Source organism: Panulirus ornatus, chromosome 39, assembly GCF_036320965.1.
Source record: "Panulirus ornatus isolate Po-2019 chromosome 39, ASM3632096v1, whole genome shotgun sequence".
NCBI lineage: Eukaryota > Metazoa > Arthropoda > Malacostraca > Decapoda > Palinuridae > Panulirus > Panulirus ornatus.
The window spans coordinates 6,284,293-6,311,995 of NC_092262.1; the positions used below are offsets into that span (position 1 = coordinate 6,284,293).

The 27,703-nt window shown below is 38.5% G+C and overlaps 2 protein-coding genes across 8 annotated transcripts in view; both read left to right on the forward strand.

Annotated features, from left to right (window-relative positions):
- LOC139761069 (uncharacterized) overlaps positions 1–5,125 on the forward strand; it is a 133,167-nt gene extending 128,042 nt beyond the window's left edge. For all 5 annotated transcript variants that reach the window (XM_071684882.1, XM_071684883.1, XM_071684884.1 and 2 more), the window contains one exon: positions 997–5,125. In XM_071684882.1, coding sequence (XP_071540983.1) covers positions 997–4,111 — 3,115 coding nt within the window. In that variant the 3' untranslated portion in view covers positions 4,112–5,125. The remainder of the gene's footprint in view (positions 1–996) is intronic.
- A 2,872-nt stretch (positions 5,126–7,997) lies between these two features.
- On the forward strand, positions 7,998–26,734 carry LOC139761070 (uncharacterized). Of its 3 annotated transcripts, none has more exons than XM_071684886.1 (5): positions 7,998–8,062; positions 10,102–10,269; positions 12,875–13,544; positions 16,118–16,193; positions 20,443–26,734. In XM_071684886.1, the coding sequence occupies exons 2-5, from the start codon at positions 10,234–10,236 to the stop codon at positions 23,552–23,554; spliced, it is 3,894 nt and encodes a 1,297-aa protein (XP_071540987.1). In that variant the 5' UTR covers positions 7,998–8,062; positions 10,102–10,233; the 3' UTR covers positions 23,555–26,734. The 3 variants fall into 3 exon arrangements, with proteins under 3 accessions (XP_071540987.1, XP_071540989.1, XP_071540988.1); XM_071684887.1 differs by having other exon boundaries at positions 8,008–8,078; XM_071684888.1 differs by lacking the exon at positions 12,875–13,544.
- Positions 26,735–27,703: the final 969 nt, after the last annotated feature.

Sequence of the window (27,703 nt, forward strand, 5' to 3'; positions counted from 1 at the left end):
CCCTGATTCAATCCACTGACAGCACGTCAACCCCGGTATATCACATCGATCCAATTCACTCTATTCCTTGCCCTCCTTTCACCCTCCTGCATGTTCAGGCCCCGATCACACAAAATCTTTTTCACTCCATCTTTCCACCTCCAATTTGGTCTCCCACTTCTCCTCGTTCCCTCCACCTCCGACACATATATCCTCTTGGTCAATCTTTCCTCACTCATTCTCTCCATGTGCCCAAACCATTTCAAAACACCCTCTTCTGCTCTCTCAACCATGCTCTTTTTATTTCCACACATCTCTCTTACCCTTACGTTACTTACTCGATCAAACCACCTCACACCATACATTGTCCTCAAACATCTCATTTCCAGCACATCCATCCTCCTGCACACAACTCTATCCATAGCCCACGCCTCACAACCATACAACATTGTTGGAACCACTATTCCTTCAAACATACCCATTTTTGCTTCCCGAGATAATGTTCTCGACTTCCACACATTCTTCAAGGCTCCCAGGATTTTCGCCCCCTCCCCCACCCTATGATCCACTTCCGCTTCCATGGTTCCACCCGCTGCCAGATCCACTCCCAGATATCTAAAACACTTTACTTCCTCCAGTTTTCCTCCATTCAAACTTACCTCCCAATTGACTTGACCCTCAACCCTACTGTACCTAATTACCTTGCTCTTATTCACATTTACTCTTAACTTTCTTCTTTCACACACTTTACCAAACTCAGTCACCAGTTTCTGCAGTTTCTCACATGAATCAGCCACCAGCGCTGTATTATCAGCTAACAACAACTGACTCACTTCCCAAGCTCTCTCATCCCCAGCAGACTTCATACTTGCCCCACTTTCCAAAACTCTTGCATTCACCTCCCTAACAACCCCATCCATAAACAAATTAAACAACCATGGAGACATCACACACCCCTGCCGCAAACTTTGAGATATATACATGTATAAACACATAAATAGGTATTATTTTTTTCAGAGTTGATGACCAGCATACAGGAGTAGTTGAAAGTTTGGAGAAATTTTTACTTGAATATAAAATTGATGCTGGCAAGGATATGCAGCCCATCATCATGTGTGGGGCTCCAGGAGTTGGTAAAACCTGTATTCTGCATAATTTAGCAAGTGTGATTTGTCATAATTCCGAGAAATCAGACTTCTCACTAGTTTTGTACTTAGACACACGATATAGGATTACGCAAAGACCTTCGGTATGGGAGCAAGTTAATGAGAGTATAAAAAATCTTGCTCCTAAAACTGTAGGTGGATATGGAATAAACTTACTGAAGAGTGTGGTGAATGCATATGTTGATAAAATCCTTTTTCTTGCTGATTGGAATATTCATTGTCTAAAGGACATAGGGTTTGGTATGCAGAAAGGAACATGGGTAATCACTTATCGAGGCACTCCTGAGAATTCTTGTTATTGTCAAGTTCTCAAAGTTTCACCACTAAATGAAACCCAGGTACATTTGATTTTGCAGAGCATCATCTCTAATGAAGAACAAGTAAAGCACATTTGCAAATTATATGAGAAATGTGATTATAAGGGTCTCCTTACTAGTCCAGATATTGTTCACATATTTGTTGAAATTGGAATTGAAACTGGAAGGAGTGTTGCATGTAAGGAAATTTTGCATCATTTTATAAAGAGAAAGGTTAACATAGAGAATAGGGACAAGGAATTGTTGAAGCTTGGAAAAACTGCATTTTATTTGATCAAAAAGAATGGAAAATATTACTCTGACAGTAATCTCGCTGAAATTGAGAGTGAAGCAAGGGATCCATTTCTAGAATATCATGGTTCTAAGGGCTATACTTTCAAATACAGAGTTATAGAAGACTATTTAGCTGCCATGTATGTTGTTGCAGAGCCATTGAAGGCGTGCAAAGAATGGCTTGATCAGATCACTTTATTCAAGAGAGTATTCAGATTTGCTTGTTGCTTGTGGTTCATGAATGATCAGAATATTCACACCTATTTGCCTTTTATGATATCTTATCTGATGAAGTGTTTTGGTACTGAGGAACTGAAAGGAAGGGAATCTAGGAACCAAAAGAGAAATAAACAATTAAGACGTCCCAATTCAAGTGAAGTAAATGGTAAAGGGGAAGCTATGGGAATTGATGTCAGTGAAGAGGGTATGGAAGTTGATGTTAACAAGTTAATTCCCCACAAAATTAGATGCCATAACAGTGACAGTGTTGAAGAGTTTTCATCTAAGAATAATTTTACAAAATGGTCTTTCCTCATTAAGGTAGCTGAGGATTGTCAGTATCATCCAGAAGTTTTGAGGATATTAAGAGAGTTGTTATCTTCCAAGGAGTGTTGGCAGTTCAAATGTAAATTCCTTGATGAAAATAAAATTGAGAATATAGCTTTAGTGCTGAATCAGATAGAACTGAAGAAGCCATTAAGAGTTAAACTAGAAAGTGGGACCAATGTGAAAATTTTGAGGAAATTATGGGAAATGCTGAGCTCACTTAGATGTTTGCAGGATAACTCTTCAGTTCAGATCATGGTAATTCATAAGAACATTCTGTCAGCACAGCATGAAAGGAAATTAAAGGCATTATCAAGTTGTATAGCAAGCAGCAGTGACAACCCACTTTACATTACAGAGTATGTGGGACCCTTAGTGTGTTCTGAGTCCCCTCATTTTTTAAAGTGTGTATGTTTCAGAAAAGTAGCAGTCTTAGATGTATGTGTATATGATGTAGCTTCCTTGCATGAGATACTCTCATGTGCAGGATTGTCCTGTCTTATAGATGTTATTATAAGAGTTGATCTGAAGGCTGATGAACAAGTTTTTGCAGATACATCTAAATTTGTGATACCAGAATCTGTACCACTTACATTGACAGTTAAGTATTTTGAAAAACTGCAAGACCTATTAGCTAAGTTTGACTTTCCACATTTTCTTAAATCTCTGAGTATCCATGATGTTTATATACATCAGAAATTCAGGCTAGATTTATCTCCTTTCACAAATTTGATAAGTCTTTTTATAAGATTTATATCAGGGGAAGAGTCTTTAAATGATGTATCTGAATGTCCAGCCCTACAGGAGTCCATGGAAATAGATGAAAACAAGAGTAGCAGAAATAGAATGCTACCATCATCTCATTGGACCTCTACCCTTGCAAACAACCTCATTCTTCCTAAAGGACTGGAAAGATTGCTTCTGAGAAATATGGAGTTTTATAATGACTCGACTAACTTTTTATTACTGAAGTTTTGGAAGAATTGTCATATTCAAAGGTTGATCATATTAGATTCATCTTTGTCTATAGTTGGAGTTCGAAATTTATTGAGAAATCACTTTCCAAATTCAGATACTGAAAACCTGGAAAAATCCTTGAAAAAACATTGCAAAATAGACAGAGGAGATTCACTCCAGTTCAGAGAGAGGCTTTCAAAAAAACCACGTCTTGAGGAAGGGGAACGTCTGCAGAAACGAATGAATAAACCTGATGGCAAGGAGTTGATAATAACAAGTAGATTAGGGCTGTGCAGTAGTTGCAGAAAGTTTCCTTGCTCATGCCAATATAGGAAAGAGAGCAGGGAAACTCTTGAAGAACTGATATGCCTAATTGAAGACATATATTGCTATGATGTTCTCAGCTTCAGCTTCAGTAGTGAAATCTTAACTGTTAGGAAGGATATGTGTGGGGATTTAAGGGTGCACTGCCCTCTGACATTCCTTGATGATGATGATATTTTTAACCTAGAAAATGTTGAACCAGTGTTGTGTTGCCTGTTTCGAGTACTGACCTTAGCTCAGTGTATCTCTTTAGATTATACTAATCTCACTCATATGGGTGCTGTGGAAGTTGTTGAGAGACTTAAGAAAGGAAAAGCTGAATATAGTTGTATAAAGCATGCTGAGCCATTCTCACTCACAATTGTGTCTGAATATCACCCAAAATTTGATGATGAAATCATTAATAGCACTTTCATAAATTTCTTAAAGAATGAAGATTGTTTAGCCCAGTTCAACTTTCGGTGTTGTTGTAAAAAGAGATGCCACTGGGTAAAGAAAACACGGGCAGGTAAAATTTTTGTAAATGATGAACCATTAGATAAGTTTTGATGGAAAAGCATAAGGTTAGGTAAGCAGCAAGACTTATTTAGACTACAGTTAAAAAGACCTTATTTTTTAGTATGTTCATCCTTCGGAGCTTTTTTCTTGGCTTTTCATCCATTTATGTGTATGCATCACTTAATTTTTTGTCTTCCTCTTGTTTCATCTCTGTAACCCTTCTCTGTAGATGGATTGCTCTTGTTTTGATGTATTTTTCATGACATTTAGAGATTGGATTTTTGCAAGTGACACCATTGTTAGTTTGAAAGTGCATGTAGGTAAAAAAGAAAGGAGAGTTTTAGGATATAAAAGTATAGAAACTGTTTTCTGTGACTTGGAATTGAATTGACTCGCTGATCATATTTACTATACTCTGAAACACTGAGCTGGAGTTGCCCTTTGCCTGTGGCCTGTTAAGGGTGATGCACTAAAGGCTAAAAAGCAGCACTGGAGTTAACCAGTTATGGAGACACTTTTGCTGTGGCCAACCCCTTGAGGGTGTTTGTAAGGGGAACAGGCATCAGAGATACAGATAGACTCTGATTTATAAATTTTTGAGGAAAAAATGAGGAAATTTACTCAGAACTCACCACAATCCCCAGTTACTTCACTTTGTGAAAACACTGAGCACCTGAACAAAGGAACATAAGCTTAGCAAACCTGGCATGGTGCAGTTATGTAGTCCTTTGATCCAACGGTATATTATTTCTGTTTGCATATCTGCATGCATTTTCTAAATTAGTGTAATGGTCATTAGTGTACTAACAACCAATTTGCGTATTTTCACATTGTACGTTGAAGTTGTCTGTAGTATTTGAAGATTTATAATTATGTTGTTTCTTTGTCATGTTTTCTTCATTTGCATGTACTCTCAGTTTCCCCTTGCAGAATATGTGTCACAGTAAAATGAATTAATGCAAGTACCTGAAGTTTATATAGTTGTAATTTTTATAAGAGATTTATATAATGTTATTGTATCTAGATGTAATGCAGTATTAAAACAACATAAATTTGTAAATACTTTCCTTTGTTTTTACTCTTTCCATTTCATAATTTTCTCTTATTCAGTTAAGGCCTGGCCTTGATGTGGACTCTTGTCCATGGCTGAAGCCTTCAACATAAAGGCAGGCAAGTATGAATATGTACATGTGTAGTGTTAAGAACAGGGGACTGAGCCTAAGAGAGAAAAATCTTCATTTGGCCCCCTTCTCTGTTCCTTCTTTTGGAAAAGTAAAAACTGGAAGGGAGGAATTCCAGCCCCCAGCTTTCTCCCCTTTTAGTCGCCTTTTGCGATACACAGGGAAGGTGTATTTCTTGTACTACTCACCTGGGTATTGGGAGGGTTAGTGATATCTGATTAATGAGCCAGCACTTTCTGCCTCCCTAACATGTGGACTACTGGCATTCTGTCCACAAGCATACACTCTCCTTGTCATACATATCACTTGACAACACTTAACTGACATAGCTCATCCTTCATAACTATTTTTCCAGTGGTGAGCCCTATATGCGAGCCCTGCCTTTTTGCCAAATGGTAGGAGCAGTAGATAGAAGTAGTAGGTTGGAACATTTAGGCTGGAGCTTTAGGTGGGAATATCAGTTAGAAGTAGTCAGTAGGAACATTAGGTAGGAGCCTCAGCCAACACTCTACCATAGATTCCCTCTGCCAGTGGCCTGTTAAAGATGAGGCATGAAGGCTAAGAAGCAGCACCAGAGTTCACTTGTTATTGTGACTCTACAGCCATGGACACCCCTTTGAGGGAGTTCCATTTGTAACAGGTATGAGAGCTATAGATGAATAGACAGAACATGGATCAGTTATATTTTTCTGAAAATGCAACTTTTAGTTCCTGCACCACAAATTTTAATGATTGGAGTTGAGGTTTCATTATTTGATTTTTAAAGATCTGGTGATGAAGTTTTACTCCATTATATTTGCACTACGTCATTTTAAACTGATCCTATGGTAGTAGTTCTGGCTGAGTATTGGAACTTTGCACTCCTTGAGACCTGCCAATATTTGTATTCTAGATTATTACTAGTTTTTAGTCTTACAGGCTGCAGATTGTGGTCTAAATGTATCATAACTAAGTTTATTAATACCTTATTTTTAAGGTGTTACGGACTTTGCATGCCTGAGGTAACAAGTGAAAACTTATCTTTGACGAGGCTTTATTACAGATTACGTTCTCCAAAGAATTTCTGATTCCAGAGAGTTTACATATCTACTGCTTGAAGTAATGCAGCCTTAGGCTGCAGGAACCTTCACAAAGGGCTTGGGCAACACCAAGACTCTTTCCTAGGGTAATTATGAATGATAAAGAAAATAGATATGCAGGTTTTAAAATGCCCTTTGTAATATATGTAACAGTCTATCACATAGAATAATCTATAAACTGTTATTGAAATTATTGTACATTAGGTTGCCCTCTGCCAGTGGCCTCGTTAAGGATGAGGCACTAAAGGCTAAAAAGGGGCACTGGATTTCACCAACATTACTTAGCCCAATGTAACATATTTTTTAAAGTGATCATTGCAAACCATGGAATAGAGTTGTTTGTGTCACTACTGATGTCAAAATTACAACACCTGTAAAGTAACATCTCACGTCCCCTTACTCTTGAACAAGGATGAGTTTTATGACGCATGAACTACAGTCACAAATAAACGATGCAGTTAAGTTCTTTAAGATATGTCGTACCAGAGTTTATTTATATACTTATTGTTACCTGGACCTATATTTAAGAAAGATTCGTGTAGTTACCCAGGACCACTTTCTACGAAAGAATCCTTTTGTACCCAGGACCTCTTTCTCAGAAAGAGTCCTGGTGTTACCCAAGACCTCTTTTTAAGAAAAAGTGCTTTACTTCCAGTAACAGAATTATTGACACCTTTGGAATGAGAAATCATTGATATGACTTTATTCCCATTGATACAGCCTCGCCAAAGATAAGTTTTCATTTGACTAGCCAGAAGCCATGACATAAAGTTGGGCTAGATGGTTAGAAAGGCTGTACACTGGTCCACAGCAAATCAAATGCTCAGCTGCCTGCCAACGTTTGTATATGTGTATGTAAAGCTTTAGCAGGGGCTCTTGTCAGTGTCAGCTTGTTCTTGGGTGTGCCATAACTGGCACTGGTCTGGTGTGTATGCTCGGGGTGCCAATAATGGCACAGGACATCCCATGTAGAATAGTAGTGTAGTGGGCTCCTGGGAGGATGTGTGTTTTGAGTAAAATGTGATGCAGTGTCTCATTCCAAAGACATTTCATGGACCGCGTATGGCGATGCATGGGTACATGAGAGAGTCGTGTAAGGGTTGTTAGAGAGAGAGAGAGAGAGAGAGAGAGAGAGAGAGAGAGAGTTCCAGTAAGGAATATGGAACGAAGCTGACATATGTACATCCTTAGAGTGAGTCACTAAGCTCATTTCTCTGATTAGGAATTCAGGTTAGGTCACACTGCGTGGCCTTCACTACATCAAGTCATTCTAAGTAAAGGTCTTCTAAGTAACTGAAAAGACGACATAGGGTCTCTTTCTCGCAGTCCTTCCAAATGAAATCTATTTCTCATTATCCCGAGTCATCCAGTAATTCTAGCCTTCGGTATCTCAAAATGATGATAGTAATAATGGTAAATAATTTCGTCTACGTTTTTAATGTTTAAAAGGCGTTGCTCCCGAGACCTACAGTGATGCCAACTGAAGCGTTCAAAAATGTCTTGCCCAATTACCGTTCTCAAGCCTTTTGTTATAATTCTTTGCCGGCATTTGTTGTCTAGGTAACGAACGAATAATTGATATGAAGATAATGGCAAATTACGAATATTATCTCAAAGTCTTAGAGAAGAGTGAGGTTTGAATAAAGATTTAGAAGTTTGATGAGTCTTGGTAATACTGTAAAGGGGGGGGCGAACGTATATACACAAGTGAGACAAGTGTTATATTAAAGCACTTGTCAGAGGTATAACTTTAGAAAAGTATAACCTTAGACACCATGGGTTGATTACAACATGTTAATCATTAGTTTGTAGTAATTTCTCCATCAATCGTAGTTAGGATGTGTCGTATATGAACCTTATCAGCTTACGATATAAAACTGTCAATTTTGCATCGTATCCTTGTAAAGCAACTCTTTAGCAAGTATATATATATATATATATATATATATATATATATATATATATATATATATATATATATATATATAAACGTGTGTGTGTGTTAGTGTAATTCTTTTCGTGATAAAGCTTCAGTTTAGGGGCACCACAGTGATATTTAGGACGGGAAGAAGGCATGTAAAGTTAGATTTATTTTTAAAGCTTGTTGGGGTTTTAAAGCTTTACATACTCAGCATGGAGGTCCACAATCAGTATGTTTTGGTGTGGTGGTAAATGCTTTTGTTTCACAGTGGTTAGGTTAGACAGGCACAATTGGTTAGGTTAGGTAAGGTTAGATAGCTTAATGTCTCACTAGGGAATTAGAATAAAGAAATGGATAATATTTCTGCTTTATTTCGAGCTGTTAGGACACAAACATATTCTCATAAACCTTTAAGAGCATGTGACAAGTCTTGTCTTAGAATGGTAAATGAAAAAGGATTATTAATCTCAAACAACAGCAGCTGAGTAGATTATGGGAACATAATGTCATGGAGTTACTGGATATGTTGCTCCAGATTAAGTATTGTAAAGTTTTGAACCCTTATGTTAACAGCTTGGCATTGATGAGTATTCTGGATAATAAGAAGTTTTATTCTGCGATGGTATTGTAGTGTCTAAAGGATACGATTGATGGGTTGGGTATGAAGTATTCTATTGTATGGATTTAAGCAAGCCAATATGAAGGTTTTGATATTAGGGAAGTTGTGTGTAAGTTATTGTAAAATTAGGGAAATCAGTTGTGAAAACATCACCAGAGACTAAGAAAGCCACAATTAATCTCACATAGCAGCAGAAATGTTTGTAGAATTATACCATCAGAGCATTAAAAAGTAAGGTCTGAAGTGTTAGCTTGTTTCTGGGCTGCCCTGGTCTACAGGCATCGCAGATATTTCCACAGTGGCCCATGGATTTCTGCTTTGCTTTAGAGTAGAACTGACATGTACTGTAAAGTAGTATGTCATTGTTCAGTGATGCATGACGATTTAACTTAGGTCAGTCTTCTTTTGTGAGCATATAGAACATTAAGGTTGCCTAAGAACTATGCAGCAGTTAATTAATCAGGCCAGCCCAGAGACAAGGTAGACCTCAGACGTGTATCAGCTATGGTAACCTAACCCAGCATATTATACCTTTAATTGTAGCTGGTTTTCCTTTTGAAATGACTGGATAGTTACTAATAGCTGACCTCCCAACCTCCCAGACATACACCGGTAAAAAATCACACTACCCAAACAACGCCGTTTCAGCATATCCCAAGACCCTTTATGCCCATGATGCAGCTTCCATAAAGAAGATACTGAGCACTTACTTTTTAGTTGCCCGTGCACTATCTGCATATTGATACACACACAGCACAACCCATTATGATGTATGGTCGTGACCGTTGGGTGTAGCCAGCTTCCTGGGTGCTATAGGAGCCTCATGAGGGTAGTAGGGACTTCTTGGGCAAGAAGATATGTTGGTTAAGGTAAACTCCAGTGTCTCACTAAAAGTAGGTCACCATGGCCTGCATTTTAGATATGAATTCTGTGATCTGAGATTACCTCTTTCTCTAAAGATTTATTAGTTTCAGAAAGCATTTATAATTGGATATGAGATTGATTCAGATCAGAATTGTTTGAATTCTGACATGCATGTTTATATGGGAATATCTTTTATTTGGGTTAGGTTTTTGACTGCTTCTGCCTCTTTTAACATAGCCAGACCAACTTGACTCAGGGAAGAAAATGTTTTGTGAATTAAAGTGGGCTTTTTGTACCCTGATTTATGGTATAGATTCTGGCTTAATGCCTTTTTGTTGCTTATAACCATTAAATCAAATTATGTTATTCTCCCAAAGGATCTTGGAAGACAGAAGCTCAAAATAGATGAGTCCTAGAATGATAACTCTAACCAGAGGCCACAACCAGCTCTTGATGAGATTAAGGACGAGAGCACAGATTGTACTACAAAGATAGCTTATTGCTTGAAAATGGAGGTTGAATACAGAGAACACTCATCATGGAAGGTATGTTTTAACTTAGTTGCTTCAGAACTGATGGCAAGTGTCGTCTTGAGAGGTAGTTGGAATTTCAGAAATCTTTATAAATTCCTAGGAAATACTGTAGTAGAATTTTATTTGTATTTAAGGGATGCAGTTTCATTTCATGCCAGCAGTACTCAATGAGCAGCTAAGAGAGCACTTGCTTGGTGTCTGTTAAAACACTGATTTCTGTCCAAGATTAAATGAATTTTTGATGATTCATCCCTTATTTTACTACTGTAAGTAGTCATGCAGATACTCATTTGCAAGGATTCAGCAACTGTGCAGCAACCTGTTCAGGCCTGTAACATTATTGTCTTGGTGATGCCAAGTGGCCAGACAGTCATTCATTCACTTACTTGCTTTAGGCACTGTGTGCCATAGTGTGTGAGCTGTACTCCATACTTTGGCAAATAAAACCTCTGTAGATATGAAATAGCTGTTTATAACAAAATTTGTTTTCCTATGCAGCACCCCAAGCTTTTAGAGTAGAGGATATGGTTATGTCTGGCATGTTTATGTTATTATAGGGTTGAATTATCATGATTTGAAATTGAACTGAGGGGAGCAAGTGTCACTTAGGAAGAGATTCTTGTATAGGGAGAAATTGCATTTTATCTGTGTTGAATTTAATCAGGCTACTGCAAACCCATTCTGAGATGCCGCATAAGTCAGAGTTGAGTGGAATTATGTTTATTGTAAGAATGAGTATTAGAAGGAGGTGGGAGGGAAAGTGAGTTGAAATGTGTAAAATGGAATCATTAGCTTAAAGGGCAGAAGTGAGATCATTTATGGATAGACAGATGAGAGTAAGCAGTAGGATAAGACCCTGAAGGACCCCACTGTTGATAGGATATGAGGGGGAAGTTGCTCGATCACTGAATGCTGCAATAGAAATTATGTCAGAGAGGAAGCTATGCATTAGAGAAAGAAAAAAAAAACACAGGAGGGATGTTCAGAAAGCAAAGGCTTCTTCCACACCCTACAGACATTTTGGAGATAATGAGGATCATGACAAAAGTTTATCCAAAATCTTAGAGAGGAGGAGTAGATGTAAGGCACATGGGAAAGAAAATCACATTTAGATCTAGCATTGCAAAAGCCATATTTGTAGTCAGAGAAAAGAAAATGGGATTCCAAGTGTTTGAGAAAGTGTGAGTCTGGGGCATTTCAAAGATGAGATAACTATTAAAATGAGTGCAGTAAGGCAAAAGTTGCAAGAGTTAGATTCGTCCCATTTCAAAAGGATGGGCTTTTTCAAGGCATGCTTCCAAGAAGAAGGAAAGGATTTAACATTTAGAAAGTCAAGATAGGTGAGTAAATATCAGAGCTAGCTCGAAAGCACTCCCATAGGTCTTGAGGTTTAACATCGGGGCCATGTGCCTTGTTGTCATTGAGTTGTGAGAGTACAAGGGAGGCCTAACGCAAGAATGATATAGGAGAGGGCATAGGTATAGTGGGAGGAGATTAGGATAGAGGATAGATGCAGAATTGTCCAGGTCAAATATGGCACCAGAATGAGCAGCTCTTATTTGTCAATGAATTCACTCAGACTAATCATGTCAGGTCAAATATGGCACCAGAATGAACATCTTTTATTCGTCAAAGGATTCACTCAGACTGATCATGTAAGGTCAAATATGGCACCAGAATGAGCAGCTTTATTAGTCAAAGAATTCACTCAGACTGATCATGTCAGGAGAGTGAAGGAATGGCTGAATTACAAGAAATTATTGTTAATTTTGTTAAAGACCACAAAGACTTGTCAGATGAAGAAAAAGTCGACAATCCACCTCTTCTCATGCAGTCATGAAGGCATTGTAATGGGAGCTTTAAGTGTTACACTTTCTGTATGGATTCTAATTTTTGGCAGTAAAGACTGCCATGGTATGTAATGCTTTGCTTTGACTGCATTCCAGGACCTAATGAAGCTGAATTTCTGTTTTTGTCTTTTCTTTCTTTCATACTGTTTGCCATTTCCCGCGTTAGCGAGGTAGCGTTAAGAACAGAGGACTGGGCCTCACCTGGCTCCCTTCTCTATTCCTTCTTTTGGAAATTAAAAAAAACGAGAGGGGAGGATTTCCAGCCACCAGCTCCCTCCCCTTTTAGTCGCCTTCTACGACATGCAGGGAATACGTGGGAAGTATTCTTTCTCCTCTATCCCCAGGGATATATCTTTTATATCCTCTTATACCTTCCTTCTTTTTCATCATATTCTTCTGAACTTATACTTTCATTTGGTTTGTTTCTTTGTTGAACAGGCATCATTCTTTTCACACATTTTCAGTCTTTCAAGTTTCACAGATAATCTTCCATGTCTTCAAGGCAGGGAAAAGCATTTATGCATTATTTTTTTTTACTTAATTTTTGTGTAGAAACATGCAGAATATAGGCTGATGAATCTTTAGATGTGGAACATTTTTGTGTTTGAATTGATATGAAAGGCACATATTGTATAGATATTCAGTTACATGTTGACATTAGCTAAATATACCAGATGTTAGGAAGTCTTTTTTTTTTTTTTTACCTAATGCCTTCCTGTTTTGACACGATATTTTCCACTAAAATATTTCCCTCTCAATTTTTGCAGGAGGACCAGGGTCTTAAGCTCCTACTACCCCTCTATCATTTTTTGCGCAATACTTGTGTGGAAACTGTATGTTGCATCCTTGTAAAAGATTTCAAAAATGCTCAGTATGTCAAAGAAAATATTAATAAGTGTATTTTGCCAGAGATGAGATTGTTGGATCTCCTTTATCAGATTAATAACATAGCTAAAAATAATGATAAGTTATGTAAGAAAACTGGAAAAAGTGGATGTGCTCCAAAGTCACAGCTAGAGGACCAGAATGCACAAAAAGGAAGACCAAAGCAGATATGCAACATTAAAGATAATGAAGAAGCTCTATCCAAGGTTACAGTAGAAAATTTGCTGTTGGCTGATTGTACACGGTGCGGGATACTGCGAGACTTGGATTTGATATTTGTGTTGAATGTGATTACAAATGAAATTATTGATTATACACTGAGTGATTCTGTACTTGATGCCTTATACCAGATTAAAAAAATCAGGAATATTCTTTACCATCCAAGATTCAGTTTTAGTGAAAGTGACTTTGAGAATAATCTGAGGGATTTGGTTTTGGCAGTTCGCATATTGTACTCGCACCTGGATTACCCATCTGAAGAACTTGAAAATAAAGAGGCACTTTGTCGTGAAGAAGCAAAAACTGCTCATCTGATTGCTCCAAGAATTTTGGGTATGTAATATTACCTGTATGAACATTCATTTTGGTAAAGGTGTGCAGTCTATAAGTGCAGCTAGATGTTTCTGTGACTATGCCAAGCATAAGTCATTAATGGACTCCGGTTACTTGTAGTTGCTCTGCAAATACAGTGTTACTGAGGAACTTCTCTTCTACTGGTAGTAGTGCTGCCTTGAAGCTACAGGAGCCCCCTTAGAGAAAGGGTTTTTTGGTTTTTATAATGATTATAGAACCAAGGCTGATGCATACTCTGATAAATTGTGTGAAAAGTGATGAAGTAAGAAAACTAATCTCTAATGTTACCAATATTACTGTGGTTTCGGTGCATTATACATGACAGCTGGAGACTGAGTGTGAACGAATGTGGTCTTTGTTGTCTTTTCCTAGCACTACCTCGTGCACATGCTGGGGGAGGGGGTTGTCATTTCATGTGTGGCGGGGGGGGCGACGGGAATGAATAAGGGCAGACAGTATGAATTATGTACATGTGTATATATGTATGTGTCTATGTGTGTATATATATGTATACGTTGAGATGTATAGGTATGTATATGTGCGTGTGTGGATGTGTATATATATACGTGTGTATGTGGGTGGGTTGGGCCATTCTTTCGTCTGTTTCCTTGCATTACCCAGCTAACGCGGGAGACAGTGACAAAGTATGATAAATAAAAGAATAAATGAATATTATTATTATTATTATTATTATTATTATTATTATATGTGTGGTGTGAGGTGGTTTGATCGAGTGAGTAACGTAAGGGTAAGAGAGATGTGTGGAAATAAAAAGAGCGTGGTTGAGAGAGCAGAAGAGGGTGTTTTGAAGTGGTTTGGGCACATGGAGAGAATGAGTGAGGAAAGATTGACCAAGAGGATATATGTGTCGGAGGTGGAGGGAACAAGGAGAAGAGGGAGACCAAATTGGAGGTGGAAAGATGGAGTGAAAAAGATTTTGTGTGATCGGGGCCTGAACATGCAGGAGGGTGAAAGGAGGGCAAGGAATAGAGTGAATTGGAGCAATGTGGTATACTGGGGTTGACGTGCTGTCAGTGGATTGAATCAAGGCATGTGAAGCGTCTGGGGTAAACCATGGAAAGCTGTGTAGGTATGTATATTTGCGTGTGTGGACGTATGTATATACATGTGTATGGGGGGGGGTTGGGCCATTTCTTTCGTCTGTTTCCTTGCGCTACCTCGCAAACGCGGGAGACAGCGACAAAGTATAATAAAAAAAAATATAATATTATTATTATTATTATTATTATAAGCCACAAGATCCCATGCAAGAGAAGGGTCAGGGAGGCTCCTTTGGGGCAAGAAGGTCCAGTGGCACCTTACTTCCCTCTTTTGATGATTATTCAGCTCTGTGTAGGTGACTTCTTGTTCATGATGTTATTTGTTGTTGGCAAGAATGAAAGAGGTAATAGCTTAGGTGGGAAGAGGCTGGTGAAAGTGAATGAGCTTGGAAAAGAGGCTTGTGTGAGGAAATACCAGGAAAGATTAAGGGAAGAATGGCAAAAGGTGATAATAAATGAGAATTTGGGAGCTGGCGAGGAATGTAAGGGATTTGGGGAAGTGGCACTTACACGTGTGGGAGGAGTATGTGGCATGTGGAAGGTGGGATGACAGCACGTGAATGGTGAGATAAGGACGTTAAGTTGCTAGAGAGAGAGAGAAGAGAGATGTATGGGTGTTACCTCAGGGAAGGTGTGTGAGTGACTGGGAGATGTATAGGTGTTACTCCAGGGAAGGTTGTGTGAGCAACTGGTAGATGTACAAGAGGAAGTAGCTGGAAGTCAAAAGGAAGGTGCATGGTCTGAAAAAGAGGGTGTATGAGAGACAGGGTAAGAGAATATTGGCAAACTTCAGGAAGAATAAGAAAATGTTTTAGAGGGAGGTGAATAGTGTGGGGAAAGCAAGAGAATAAATGAGAACATTAATGAGGAGATTAGAGAAGTTTTAACAGTCAGGTAAGAGGTGAAGAGATGGAGGGAATATTTTAAAGGACTTTTGTGGGACACTTCTTGCTTGCAGTTGCACTGTAAATAAAAAGTCACCTCTGGCAAGGTTGTATCATTTTCACTTGAGAAAGGGATTATAACCTCATCAAGGAACTTCTTACTCCTAGGGAGTCCATAAATTTCTTTGCTTTTGATAGTAGCACAGCCTTGAAGCTGCAGGAGCCCCATAAAAGGTATTACAGGGTTATTGGTTACAGCTAATTCAATAATTTTTCATGCTTTTTTGCAACTTCCCACATAGGGAAGCAGCACTAGGAATAGCTGAAGAATGGCCATTCTTGATATACCTTTCTGTTGTTTTCCTTGACCATTTCATATACCCTGGTTCAGCCCATTGACAGCATGTCATCCCTTTTTCTCTTTTTACCATGTCACTCCAGTTTGCTTAACCCCATGCATTCCTCACCCTCCTGCTTGTGCAGGCAATGATCACTCAAAGCAGATTTCACTCCAGCCTTCCATCTCGTCTTTGGTTTCCCATTTTCCATGTTCCCTCCTCTTTGGACGTGTAATGTATGCTTGTAATTCATATTCTTATTTTTTCAGATGAGTTGCGTTGTGAAATCTACAAGAAGTATGTAGCCCCTCCAAACTACATTCTTCCCAGCATTTCCATGATAGGGTAAGTTTTTTTACCAAATTGCAAAACTTTTTGCAACTTTTCCATTTTAAATGATAGTGTTTAACAATGATTATTGTTCACTGACCAGCAGTATATCATACATAAAACAAGGTTTAAGCCTTGAGTTCTGATAGGTATGTGCAGATTGTTGGATATTAGAATTGCTACATAGCCTTCAAATGAGATGGGAAATTTTTGAGATTAAGAAAGAAAATTGGGAAGAAATGGGATATTAAACTTAGAGTACACTTGGTTCTCCATTTAAGAAAGGAAATCATTGAAACAAAGGAAGAAGGGTGTAGGAGACAATGGCAGTGGGAAACTGCTATTGGCAGGAAAAGAGGGAGGTGATCCATCAACAGTTATTGAGACAGAATAGCCAAAAATGGAGCTGGGTATGAGAGAACAGAGTGAGGGAGGAAATTTGAAAGACAGATATGTGGAAATGGATCGTGAAACCACACTGCATCAGTAACTTTCAAGATTTCAAGAACTACATCAAGATTCCTTGTAGTCTATAGGGGAAATAACTAGGTTGTAGTAGGATACAATATAATACTGATAAACAGAGAATAGTCTTTGAGATTCAAGATGGTAGAGGAAATGGGAGTTGAGAAGAGTTTTGAAGACTTCAGAAACAGTGGAAATCAGAGCAACAGTACAACATTTAGATTTTAAGACTTAGGTCATTTAACTTTTCCTGCATCCTAATGGATGGTCAGGGAGCGTGATTTCAAATTTAGTGACTCATCTGTGCTGAATTTGTTGTTGGTTATTGTGTTTCAGGCTGTGTTTAGCAAAGAGAACTAGTATAAGGAAAATAAAGAAAACAGTCTTTGAAAAATTTACAGATAACTTATCTTATGAGTTTGGTAAAGTGTGTGAAAGAAGAAAGTTAAGAGTAAATGTGAATAAGAGCAAGGTTATTAGGTACAGTAGGGTTGAGGGTCAAGTCAATTGGGAGGTGAGTTTGAATGGAGAAAAACTGGAGGAAGTGAAGTGTTTTAGATATCTGGGAGTGGATCTGGCAGCGGATGGAACCATGGAAGCGGAAGTGGATCATAGGGTGGGGGAGGGGGCGAAAATTCTGGGAGCCTTGAAGAATGTGTGGAAGTCGAGAACATTATCTCGGAAAGCAAAAATGGGTATGTTTGAAGGAATAGTGGTTCCAACAATGTTGTATGGTTGCGAGGCGTGGGCTATGGATAGAGTTGTGCGCAGGAGGATGGATGTGCTGGTAATGAGATGTTTGAGGACAATGTGTGGTGTGAGGTGGTTTGATCGAGTAAGTAACGTAAGGGTAAGAGAGATGTGTGGAAATAAAAAGAGCGTGGTTGAGAGAGCAGAAGAGGGTGTTTTGAAATGGTTTGGGCACATGGAGAGAATGAGTGAGGAAAGATTGACCAAGAGGATATATGTGTCGGAGGTGGAGGGAACGAGGAGAAGAGGGAGACCAAATTGGAGGTGGAAAGATGGAGTGAAAAAGATTTTGTGTGATCGGGGCCTGAACATGCAGGAGGGTGAAAGGAGGGCAAGGAATAGAGTGAATTGGAGCGATGTGGTATACCGGGGTTGATGTGCTGTCAGTGGATTGAATCAGGGCCTGTGAAGCGTCTGGGGTAAACCATGGAAAGCTGTGTAGGTATGTATATTTGCGTGTGGACGTATGTATATACATGTGTATGGGGGTGGGTTGGGCCATTTCTTTCGTCTGTTTCCTTGCGCTACCTCGCAAACGCGTGAGACAGCGACAAAGCAAAAAAAAAAAAAAAAAAAAACTTTGATAAACCAGATATCAGGTGTGTCCTTATGTCTACTGTCAATCAATAAGGTACTCAAGATAAGACGTAAGCAAAGACATTGAAATTGTCTTCAGAGAGAATGAGTTTAATTTGTTGACAGGAATTTCATGCTTATATGCTTGCTTAATTTCTGCCTCAAAGTTCGCTTCTATTTTTATGAGGCATCTGCAGTGCTCATGAAACTGGCCATATCCACCGGGTTGAACATAAAGCGTAGAGTTGGGTACATATCTTTGTGGGGAGAATATGGAGCTGCTGAGCTGTGTTTTGTGTCTTAATATTGGCTGTGAATGATCTCTGAACACTCTTATTTTGCAGTCTTCCCCACCATGTAGGGTTATGATAGAATGCAGCAATATTACATTTGTGAAAGAATGAGCACTGTGAATGATATGATTGGTTTTTCTTCACATCTTAAAGGTCTGTATGATCCTTTTGCACGGGGCAACTGAACTGTTATTTTGTTGTACTTACTGAAGGTTAGGTCGTTAGACATTATTTTTCTGAGATGTCATATAATTCAACTTTTATGATAGTGCCTTTGCCTATTTGATATTCTGTGTTGCTATTTTGTTTCTTCATATTTTTGATAATGGAGTTGAAATTTATCTCCATTGAAAAGCATGTTTTTCTTGGTTGCCCAGGTAGACTTTGTCTGTGTCTCATTGTAGTCTTTTGGTGTGATTTTTGATGTGATTTTCATGTTCTTGTATCATCTGCAGAGGATGTGATGAAACTGTGGTTTGTGTTGATATCAGTGTCAGATATAAGAATGAGTAAGAAGAGTGGTGCCAGTACAGCACCTTTTGGGATGGAGATTTTGACCATAGAGGCACTGGATATGCCATGGTTTACTACTACATGTTATAATGTTAGTTAAAAAGTTGTATATCCATCTCTCAGCTTTCTGATTATTCCCATCTTTTGCATTATCTGTGCCACACATTTGTCAAATGCTTTTGCAGTCTCTGAATCACATCAGCATTTTCTTTGTTTTCCTGAGCTTTAACAATCCTATCATCATGGTCAAGCAAGTGAGAGAGGCAAGAGCTTCCCACTTTGAAACCTTGTTATCCTGGGTTAAGTAGAGTATTCCCTTCCATAAATTGTGTCTGCTTGCCCATTAGGACTTTCAAAGATCTTAATGATGTGCAGTGTTAATGTTTTCAGTCGGTAGTTTTGGGACTGCTTTGCTTCCACCATTGTGGAGTGGGGTGATGTGTGTTACTTTCAGACTTGGGAATTATGCAAAAGTCTAGACTTTTTCTCTAGAGGATATTTGATGCATGTGCTCAAGGTAGCTTGCATTCCTTAATGAAGACCAAGTTCCAGAAGTCTGGGACCTGGGACTTCGTGAGTGCATGGGAATGTTCTCAGTGGCCCTCTCAAAATCTTTTGTTGAGGTGGTGATATTTGCTATGTGTAGACTTAGGTCCCTTTAGTATAGGAAGAAGTCTGTTGGGTCACATATCATTAGTGTGGTTTTTGGATCACTGATTACTGATTTGTATTGCCTGATGTAAGCTTAGTGTAATTGACTTATCAGATTGTGCTGAAATTAGATATATGGAGAGAATGATTAAAGATGAATTAGGAGGATCCTTATATCAGAAGTGGAAGGAATAAGGTGAAGAAGGAAAACAAGAGGATGTAAGGATGGAGTGATAAAGACCATAAGGTATCGTGACCTGAACAATTATGAGGATGATACTCATGTGTAGGATATAATGAATTAAAGTAATGTGATATATAGGGGAATTATATGTATTCAAAATGGTGTGTAGAGTTTGATTGTGAATGGTAGACTCTGATTGTAATGTACTGTGTAAGACAGCAAGAGTGGATGTGAGCAACTGAGCCTGTCATTTTGCATATGTTGGTGTTACCTTGCTAGGATGGGAGGCAAACATCTATGAAGAAAGATTATTGTTAGTATTAAAGAGAAACTTCTCACCCAAAGGCTTGTGCAATGATTTATAAGGATTCTTTTAGTTTCCTTTTGACGTACAGAGGCCCAGATTAAGACTTGGTATTTGTTCCATTTGGGATAGGGGAGGAAGAATACTTCCCTCGTATTCGCTACTTGTTGTATAAGGCGACTGTATATTGAAAATATGGAAGATTGGTTATTTTTTAGTCAGGGTGGGTGGTAATTTTTAGTGGTTTTTGCTTTCCATTTTATTGTAAGAGGTTGCTAGTTTATTTGTTGGCCTCTGGAAACGGAGGATACTTGCAAAGAGGAAAGAAGAAAGGGAAGTTATGTGCCTTTTCCTTTGTGGTCCTTGACTTAACCTGAGCTGTATGCTTTTGACCCCATAAAGGTAAATTGCCTAAACAGCTTGTTCTGAGAGAATTTAAAGAATCACCTGCAATGATTATTCACAGAAACAGAGATGATAATCTCTCTATCTGAGTAGCATTTCTAATTTTATTATTATTTTCTTCAGAGAGCAGTCCAAGCTGGTGATTGAAGATCTTGAGAAATTTGTCTACGACCAAAAATGCTGCAAGCATGGTGAGAAATTGCCAGTGTTGCTGTGTGGAAAGCGAGGCACAGGAAAATCTCTTTTACTACAAAATTTAGCCTTTTCCTTAAGCCAAACACACAGCATTGATTATTCGGAGTTCTTGCTGGTGCTGCACCTGGATGAATGGGGTAGAAGGATCTTTACACGACAATGCACTCCAGCCAGAGATACAGGAACAGAATTTTGGGAGGAAGTATTCACGTGTATTGTAAGCTTAGCTCCAGATACAGTTTTCAGATATAACTTGGACGTTATAAAGACAGTGATCAAAATGTATATAGATGAGATTGTTTTTCTTATTGACTGGGATATAAAAATTGGTCCTGTATGTAAGGAGATGCAGAGAGGTACCTGGGTTGTAGCCTACCATGGCACACATGTTCAGTCTGTTGATTGGCAGATACTTGTAATGCAGCCATATGGAGAAGCACAAGTTAAGCAGATATTACAGGGTTTAAAAACAAAGCATACTGATGATGTTATTCGTTTGTATGAAAATTGTGAGTTTAAGGAGATCCTCACATCTTTAGACATGATTAAGATTTTCAGTGAATTGAAGAGCTCTGTTGCCATTGGTACAGATTTTGAAATTGCAGAGGCATATGTGTCTAATCAGTTTGATAACATATTATGTATTAACAAGGAGGATATGATTACAGCATTAGGAAAAATTGCTTTTCATGCAGTCTGCAAGAACAAATCAATATTTAGGGATAGTGATTTATGTAATATTCATAATGAAATCAGGGATAAGTTTCTTGTACAACATGGAGAGATTGGCTATACTTTCATTCATAATATTGCTGAGGACTTCCTGGCTTCTAGATATGTAATTTCCCAGCCATTTAAGGCATGTAAGGAATGGCTTGGTAATGTTCATTGCTTCAAAAGAATTTTCAAATTTGTTTGTTCTGTTTGGTGTAGAGACTCCAGGCAGCTGAGGAAAAATTTACCCCACATAAAGGAGTATTTGATAACTCTATTCGGTATCGAGGGTATGCTGGGGGATTCTAAACCTTGCAAACCTACTGAACAGAGAGTTGAGCCGATGGAGGTCATTGCACATAAGAAGAAAAAACAAAAGACTAACAGGAAGATTCCTCATTTTGTCAACCCTCTGAAAGATCCGTTTACAAAATGGGGATTCCTCATACACCTGGATGATGCTTGTCATGGACAAAGAGAAATTTTAGAGTTACTTGCCATCTTGTTATCTCAGATTCCATGTTGGAAGTTTAAGGAAAGTACCCATTTGGATGATGGAAAGCTAAGAAGGATAGAAAAAATTTTGAAAAAGGTTAAACTAAGTAAAGAATGCCCACTTACAATTAAACTTGAAAGTACAGCAGACACAATGATGCTTATCAAAATATGGAATAAGTTGAAGAATATTGAAAGCTTGCATGACTATACTTATGTTAGAATGACTGTTAAGCACAATAAGAGTATTCCATTGGTACAACAGAGAAGTGTTGCGGAGCTTCTTGCTATGATTGCTGGAACTCATGTCCCACTCTACATCACTCAGTACACAGGGCCATTCTTATGCTCAGAAATCCCAAACTTTCTAAAATGCTTTTGCATGAGGAAATTAGAGAGAATGGATGTAAGTGTTTATGATGTGGCTTCCTTGTCTGAGGTCTTGTCGTGTAAAGTTTTGTCCTCTCTTAAAGATTTGACTGTCAGAGTTGATCTCAAGAAAACAGAGCAAACTAATTTACAACATTCTTTTATAGAAATACCAAAACATGTCAACCTGTACCTCTCTATTAAATATTTTGCCAACATTTGTGATTTATGGAATAGATTCAGATGTCCTCATCGTCTCTTATCACTAAGCATTCATGATTTGTTTGTTGATGAGAACTTTAAGTTAGATCTCTCAGCTTTTACAAATTTAGAAAGTTTATATATAAGCTGTGAACCAGATATGGGAAAGGAAATTACTAGTAATGCTATGGATGAAAATGGATTGGAGACGGGTAATATGATTAACATCATGGAAATTGATCAGGATGTCTCAAAACAACCTGGAAACAAAAAGCTTCCAAGGCAGAACTGGATGTTTGCATTTGTAATATCTCTCATTCTACCGGTGAAAATAGAAAGACTCATGTTAAGAAATGTAGAATTCTATGATAACTCTAATAATTACATGTTGCTGAAGTTTTTCCAGAAGTATAGCATAGATAGATTGATAATCTTGGATTCCATGCTTTCCCTGAAGGGAGTGAGACAAGTTATAAGTACTCATACTGAAAGTACAGATGATGATCTTGAGACAATGACCAAAAGGCTGAGAGTAGATAAATCAGATTCTTCTGAGGTCCAGGCTTTGATTGCTAAACAGCCAAGGCTTTCTCAAGAAGAGCGTGAAAATAGACGGAAAGAGAAGCCAGAGGGGAAGGAAATAATAATATCCTCTGAGTTATCCTTATGCACAGTTTGTAGAAGTTTTCCTTGCTTGTGTCTGTTAGAGGCAGGAAATGACAACAAGGATACCATTGAAGACCTGATATGTTTAATTGAAGATATCTATTGTTATGATATCCTCAGCTTTACATACATCAGTAACATTCTGAATGTCAGGAAGGACTTGTGTGGAGATTTGAGAGTCCACTGCATTATAACAGAATTGAATGATGATGTTGCTTTTAGGCTAGATTCTTCCCGTACATGGTTACATGACCTCTTCATGACTTTAACCATAGCTCAATGTATCTGTTTTGATAATACAGATCTCTCCAGTAAAGGTGCCATGGCTGTCATCAGCTACCTGAAGAAAATCAAAGAGATTCAGAGTATTGATGGAAAAGTGGAACCCTTCTCTTTAACAATTGGATCCTTGCGCCACGCTGGATCAGATGAGTTTATTTGTAGTACCATCATTAACTTCATTAGGAAAGAGAAATGTCTTGCTATGTTCAATTTTTGGTGTATGTGTAAGGATAAATGCTTTAAACTGAAGAAAGCCCACAGTGGTAAGGTATTTGTGAATGATAAACTGATAAACTGTGAACAGTGTAAGTGACTGCTAGGTTTACTGTATCAAGCACCTTCCAGTGCATATTTTTGTATCTGATCTCAAATGGTCACGCGTGAAAAGTTTAGGAACAAAGCTTATGGATCATGCGGGCTCCAGCTGATCATGTGGCAGACATTGGCATCTCTGTTGAAGAAAAGATGTGTGAATATGTATCTGCAGGTGAAGGTTTCAAGTTAGTCACAGTGCAGCATCACACGACTTTTCTCAGACTTTTAGCCATTCAAAGCATGCTGTTCCCTCAGTCGTGATTTCTTGATTGGATGTGCCTCGCTTTTTTATGCTTGGGTGCTGTGCCTGTTTGATCATTTTCCTGTGGACATTATTTTGATGGTACATCCACAGATATGAGATATAATAAAAGTTAAGTGTCTGTTAATGGGGTGCCACAAAGTTTAATAAATGAGTTAAGGTGTCTTTCTGTGGAAAAAGGGTTGAGAACCACAAGGATCCTCCTGGTTGAGGCATTACTAATAGTAGTGTAGGAATTCAGGGAATAGGATTGGGATTCAATCTTCATAAAGAGTGATGTTATTTGAGTAATTCACTATAGATCATAACAATGCAATTATTCTGATAATGATTGGATTTAGTGTGGCTTTAAAATATGTATATTGTTATAAACAGAGCTTATCTTAGTTGTGAATTCATTGTTTCCAGTGGTAATGTTTCACTGTTTCAAGAAGTTGTAAATATCTGATTTAAATGATTACAATCAGTGTCTTTAGTCTGTTGCTCTGTGCTTTGGCAGCCCCCATACTTCACCATATGGAAGATACTGCTACTTGCTGAACTGGCATTTTTATGCCAAGGTGATCTTGGCTTTTGGTCTCCCATGTTTCTTCTGTGTATGTTGTCTTTTTAATGACATCAAACAAGCATACAAGATCTAGTGCTTGGAGTTGCAAACTGATAGATCATTGTGCTAATGATTGTGAAGGAAGTGGAAATTTTGCATAGGTGAGAAAAGGATCAGTCATTGCATAACTGTTGTGAGTGCACTGTTGTTGCTTCTTCAGTGATTTATAACATGAAGCACTGTGAAAAGTTAGTAAAGTTCTATGCTAAGCAAAGGACATTGCTTGGAAAAAGATCGTAAAAAGCTTGTGTGCAAGCAGTATAAGGAATGGAACAGTGAATGTATAACTGTATGTGTCCCCATTCTAATGGACAGAGCCATGTAATTTCATCAGGAGTCGCAGATAAGTGGCCCTTTTGATTTCTAAACTGGGTGTTGCACAAATTCAAGTTAACAGGATTCCTGCTACTTGAAAATTTCGAATGATGGGAAGTTGTTTGTAAGTGAGGAGGCAGTTGGTGATAACCTCAATTATATTTTATAATGCTGTTAGGAGTGATTCAAAGAATGCAATAACTGATGGAGATAATGGCACTGGGATTGATATCAAGGAAGCTAAGGACAGGCTCGCTGTTCTCACGTGCAGTAACACTGTAAACGTGTATAAATATCAAGCATAGGAAAATATCATATGAAGACCGTGTTAGGAAAATGAGATGCCACAGGCTATAATTTCATAGGTCTTTTATCAGGTTTCCTCAGCATTATCAACACCTACTATATGGCAAAGTATGTAATTTGGCTGTTGTTCATCCCTGGGTTTGCCAGATTAGATATTAAATTGTATCAAAATTATTTGTCGCATCAGTAGTTAAGATCATTACCAGGATAAACTGATCTTATGTTGTACAGTAACTAAAGGGTATTTTATATCTTTTTATAGGCATTACACATTTTTATGTTTAATTTTTTCTCAGAATATGTTGGCCCATACATTTAAAGAGTTTGATTGTTAAGCTGTCTGGGCAAAGATGGTTATGTTTGAAGCTACAGTTGTCTTAGCAATGTTGTAAGGTTGTGAATTTTAGGGCATGAATAAGGGAAAAGGGTGGATTTATTGGAAGTGAAATACCTCAGGATGATATGTGGATTTGAGGAGGGTCGAAAATGTAAGGTATAAATTTAAGGAAATTATGGTAAAAAGTATATTCTGATTGAAAGTGTCTGCTAGGATGTGCTGAAGGTGTTTGAAAATATGGAGGGAAATAGTGAAGAAAAAGTGACTAAAAGGATTTCCTGCCTGGTTGTTGGGGGGTTTATGGTGGCTGTGTAGTGAGCCAGCACTTCAGTGTTGTGTCTTTCGCTTATCATACCACCCCAACCCAAACACTCTACATCTGCCATTATATCGTCAAACACATTTTAAAGTCCCTCAGAATACTCACTACATCTTTTCCTCTCTTCATCAATACCTGTTATCACTTCCACTTTTCTCCCCCTTCACCATTTCTCATTTTTCCTCTTGGCTTTCACACAGTTTAGCTTCTTCCATTATATCTTATTCTCCTTATGTTTACTGATGCTTGCTCACCCAAGCTAACATTTGCTGTTTCTCAACCATGTACCTTCCTCTTGACCCCCTGCTGCTTTCTCTAAAACATCCTCCAATAATTTGCACTCCTTCCTCATAATTGCTGCCCAAATGCCTCTCTTTTCTCTTTCACTAGCAATTTTTCTTGTTCATCCCACCTCTCATTACTGTTTCTAAACTGCCCACCTCCCACCTTATGGATGCCACTTGCATATCTTGCACTACTTACCTAAATACTTCCCATTTCTCACCCACTATCCTTTTGCCATTCTACACTCGGTCTTTCCTGGTATTTCTTCACACAAATCTTTTTTCCAAACTCATCTGTTCTCGCCACTCTCCTCACCAACATTGTTTTCTTTTCCAAAAACCTATACAAATCTTCACCCTCTCCTCCACAAGATTGTGATCAGATATCTTACCAGCTGCCCCTCTCAGTACATTTACAGGTAAAAGTTTGTCTCTCTCTTGCCTATCAATTAATATATAATCCAGTAATGCCCACTTACTCGTGCACATGAGGGGGGAGGGGTTTGTTATTTCATGTGCAGCCAGGTGGCGATGGGAATGAATAAAGGCAGACAGTATGAATTATGTACATGTGTATGTATGTATATGTCTGTGTGTGTGTGTGTATATATGTATACGTTGAGATGTATAGGTATGTATATGTGTGTGTGTGGACATGTATGTATATACATGTGTATGTGGGTGGATTGGGCCATTCTTTCGTCTGTTTCCTTGCGTTACCTCGCTAATGCGGGAGACAGTGACAAAGCAAAATAAATAAAATATAAATATATATATATATATATATATATATATATATATATATATATATATATATATATATATATATATATATATATATATTTTTTTTTATTATACTTTGTCGCTGTCTCCCGCGTTTGCGAGGTAGCGCAAGGAAACAGACGAAAGAAAAGGCCCAACCCCCCCCCCATACACATGTATATACATACGTCCACACACGCAAATATACATACCTACCCAGCTTTCCATGGTTTACCCCAGACGCTTCACATGCCTTGATTCAATCCACTGACAGCACGTCAACCCCGGTATACCACATCGCTCCAATTCACTCTATTCCTTGCCCTCCTTTCACCCTCCTGCATGTTCAGGCCCCGATCACACAAAATCTTTTTCACTCCATCTTTCCACCTCCAATTTGGTCTCCCTCTTCTCCTCGTTCCCTCCACCTCCGACACATATATCCTCTTGGTCAATCTTTCCTCACTCATTCTCTCCATGTGCCCAAACCACTTCAAAACACCCTCTTCTGCTCTCTCAACCACGCTCTTTTTATTTCCACACATCTCTCTTACCCTTACGTTACCCACTCGATCAAACCACCTCACACCACACATTGTCCTCAAACATCTCATTTCCAGCACATCCATCCTCCTGCGCACAACTCTATCCATAGCCCACGCCTCGCAACCATACAACATTGTTGGAACCACTATTCCTTCAAACATACCCATTTTTGCTTTCCGAGATAATGTTCTCGACTTCCACACATTCTTCAAGGCCCCCAGAATTTTCGCCCCCTCCCCCACCCTATGATCCACTTCCGCTTCCATGGTTCCATCCGCTGCCAGATCCACTCCCAGATATCTAAAACACTTCACTTCCTCCAGTTTTTCTCCATTCAAACTCACCTCCCAATTGACTTGACCCTCAACCCTACTGTACCTAATAACCTTGCTCTTATTCACATTTACTC

What these genes read in the sequence shown, in the direction of transcription:
- LOC139761070 (XM_071684886.1), top strand. Translation starts at nt 10,234, where the DNA reads ATGGAGGTTGAATACAGAGAACACTCATCATGGAAG. An exon ending in GAGAACACTCATCATGGAAG is followed by an intron (nt 10,270 to 12,874) that starts GTATGTTTTAAC and finishes CAATTTTTGCAG; the next exon opens with GAGGACCAGGGTCTTAAGCT. An exon ending in CCCAGCATTTCCATGATAGG is followed by an intron (nt 16,194 to 20,442) that starts GTAAGTTTTTTT and finishes TATTTTCTTCAG; the next exon opens with AGAGCAGTCCAAGCTGGTGA.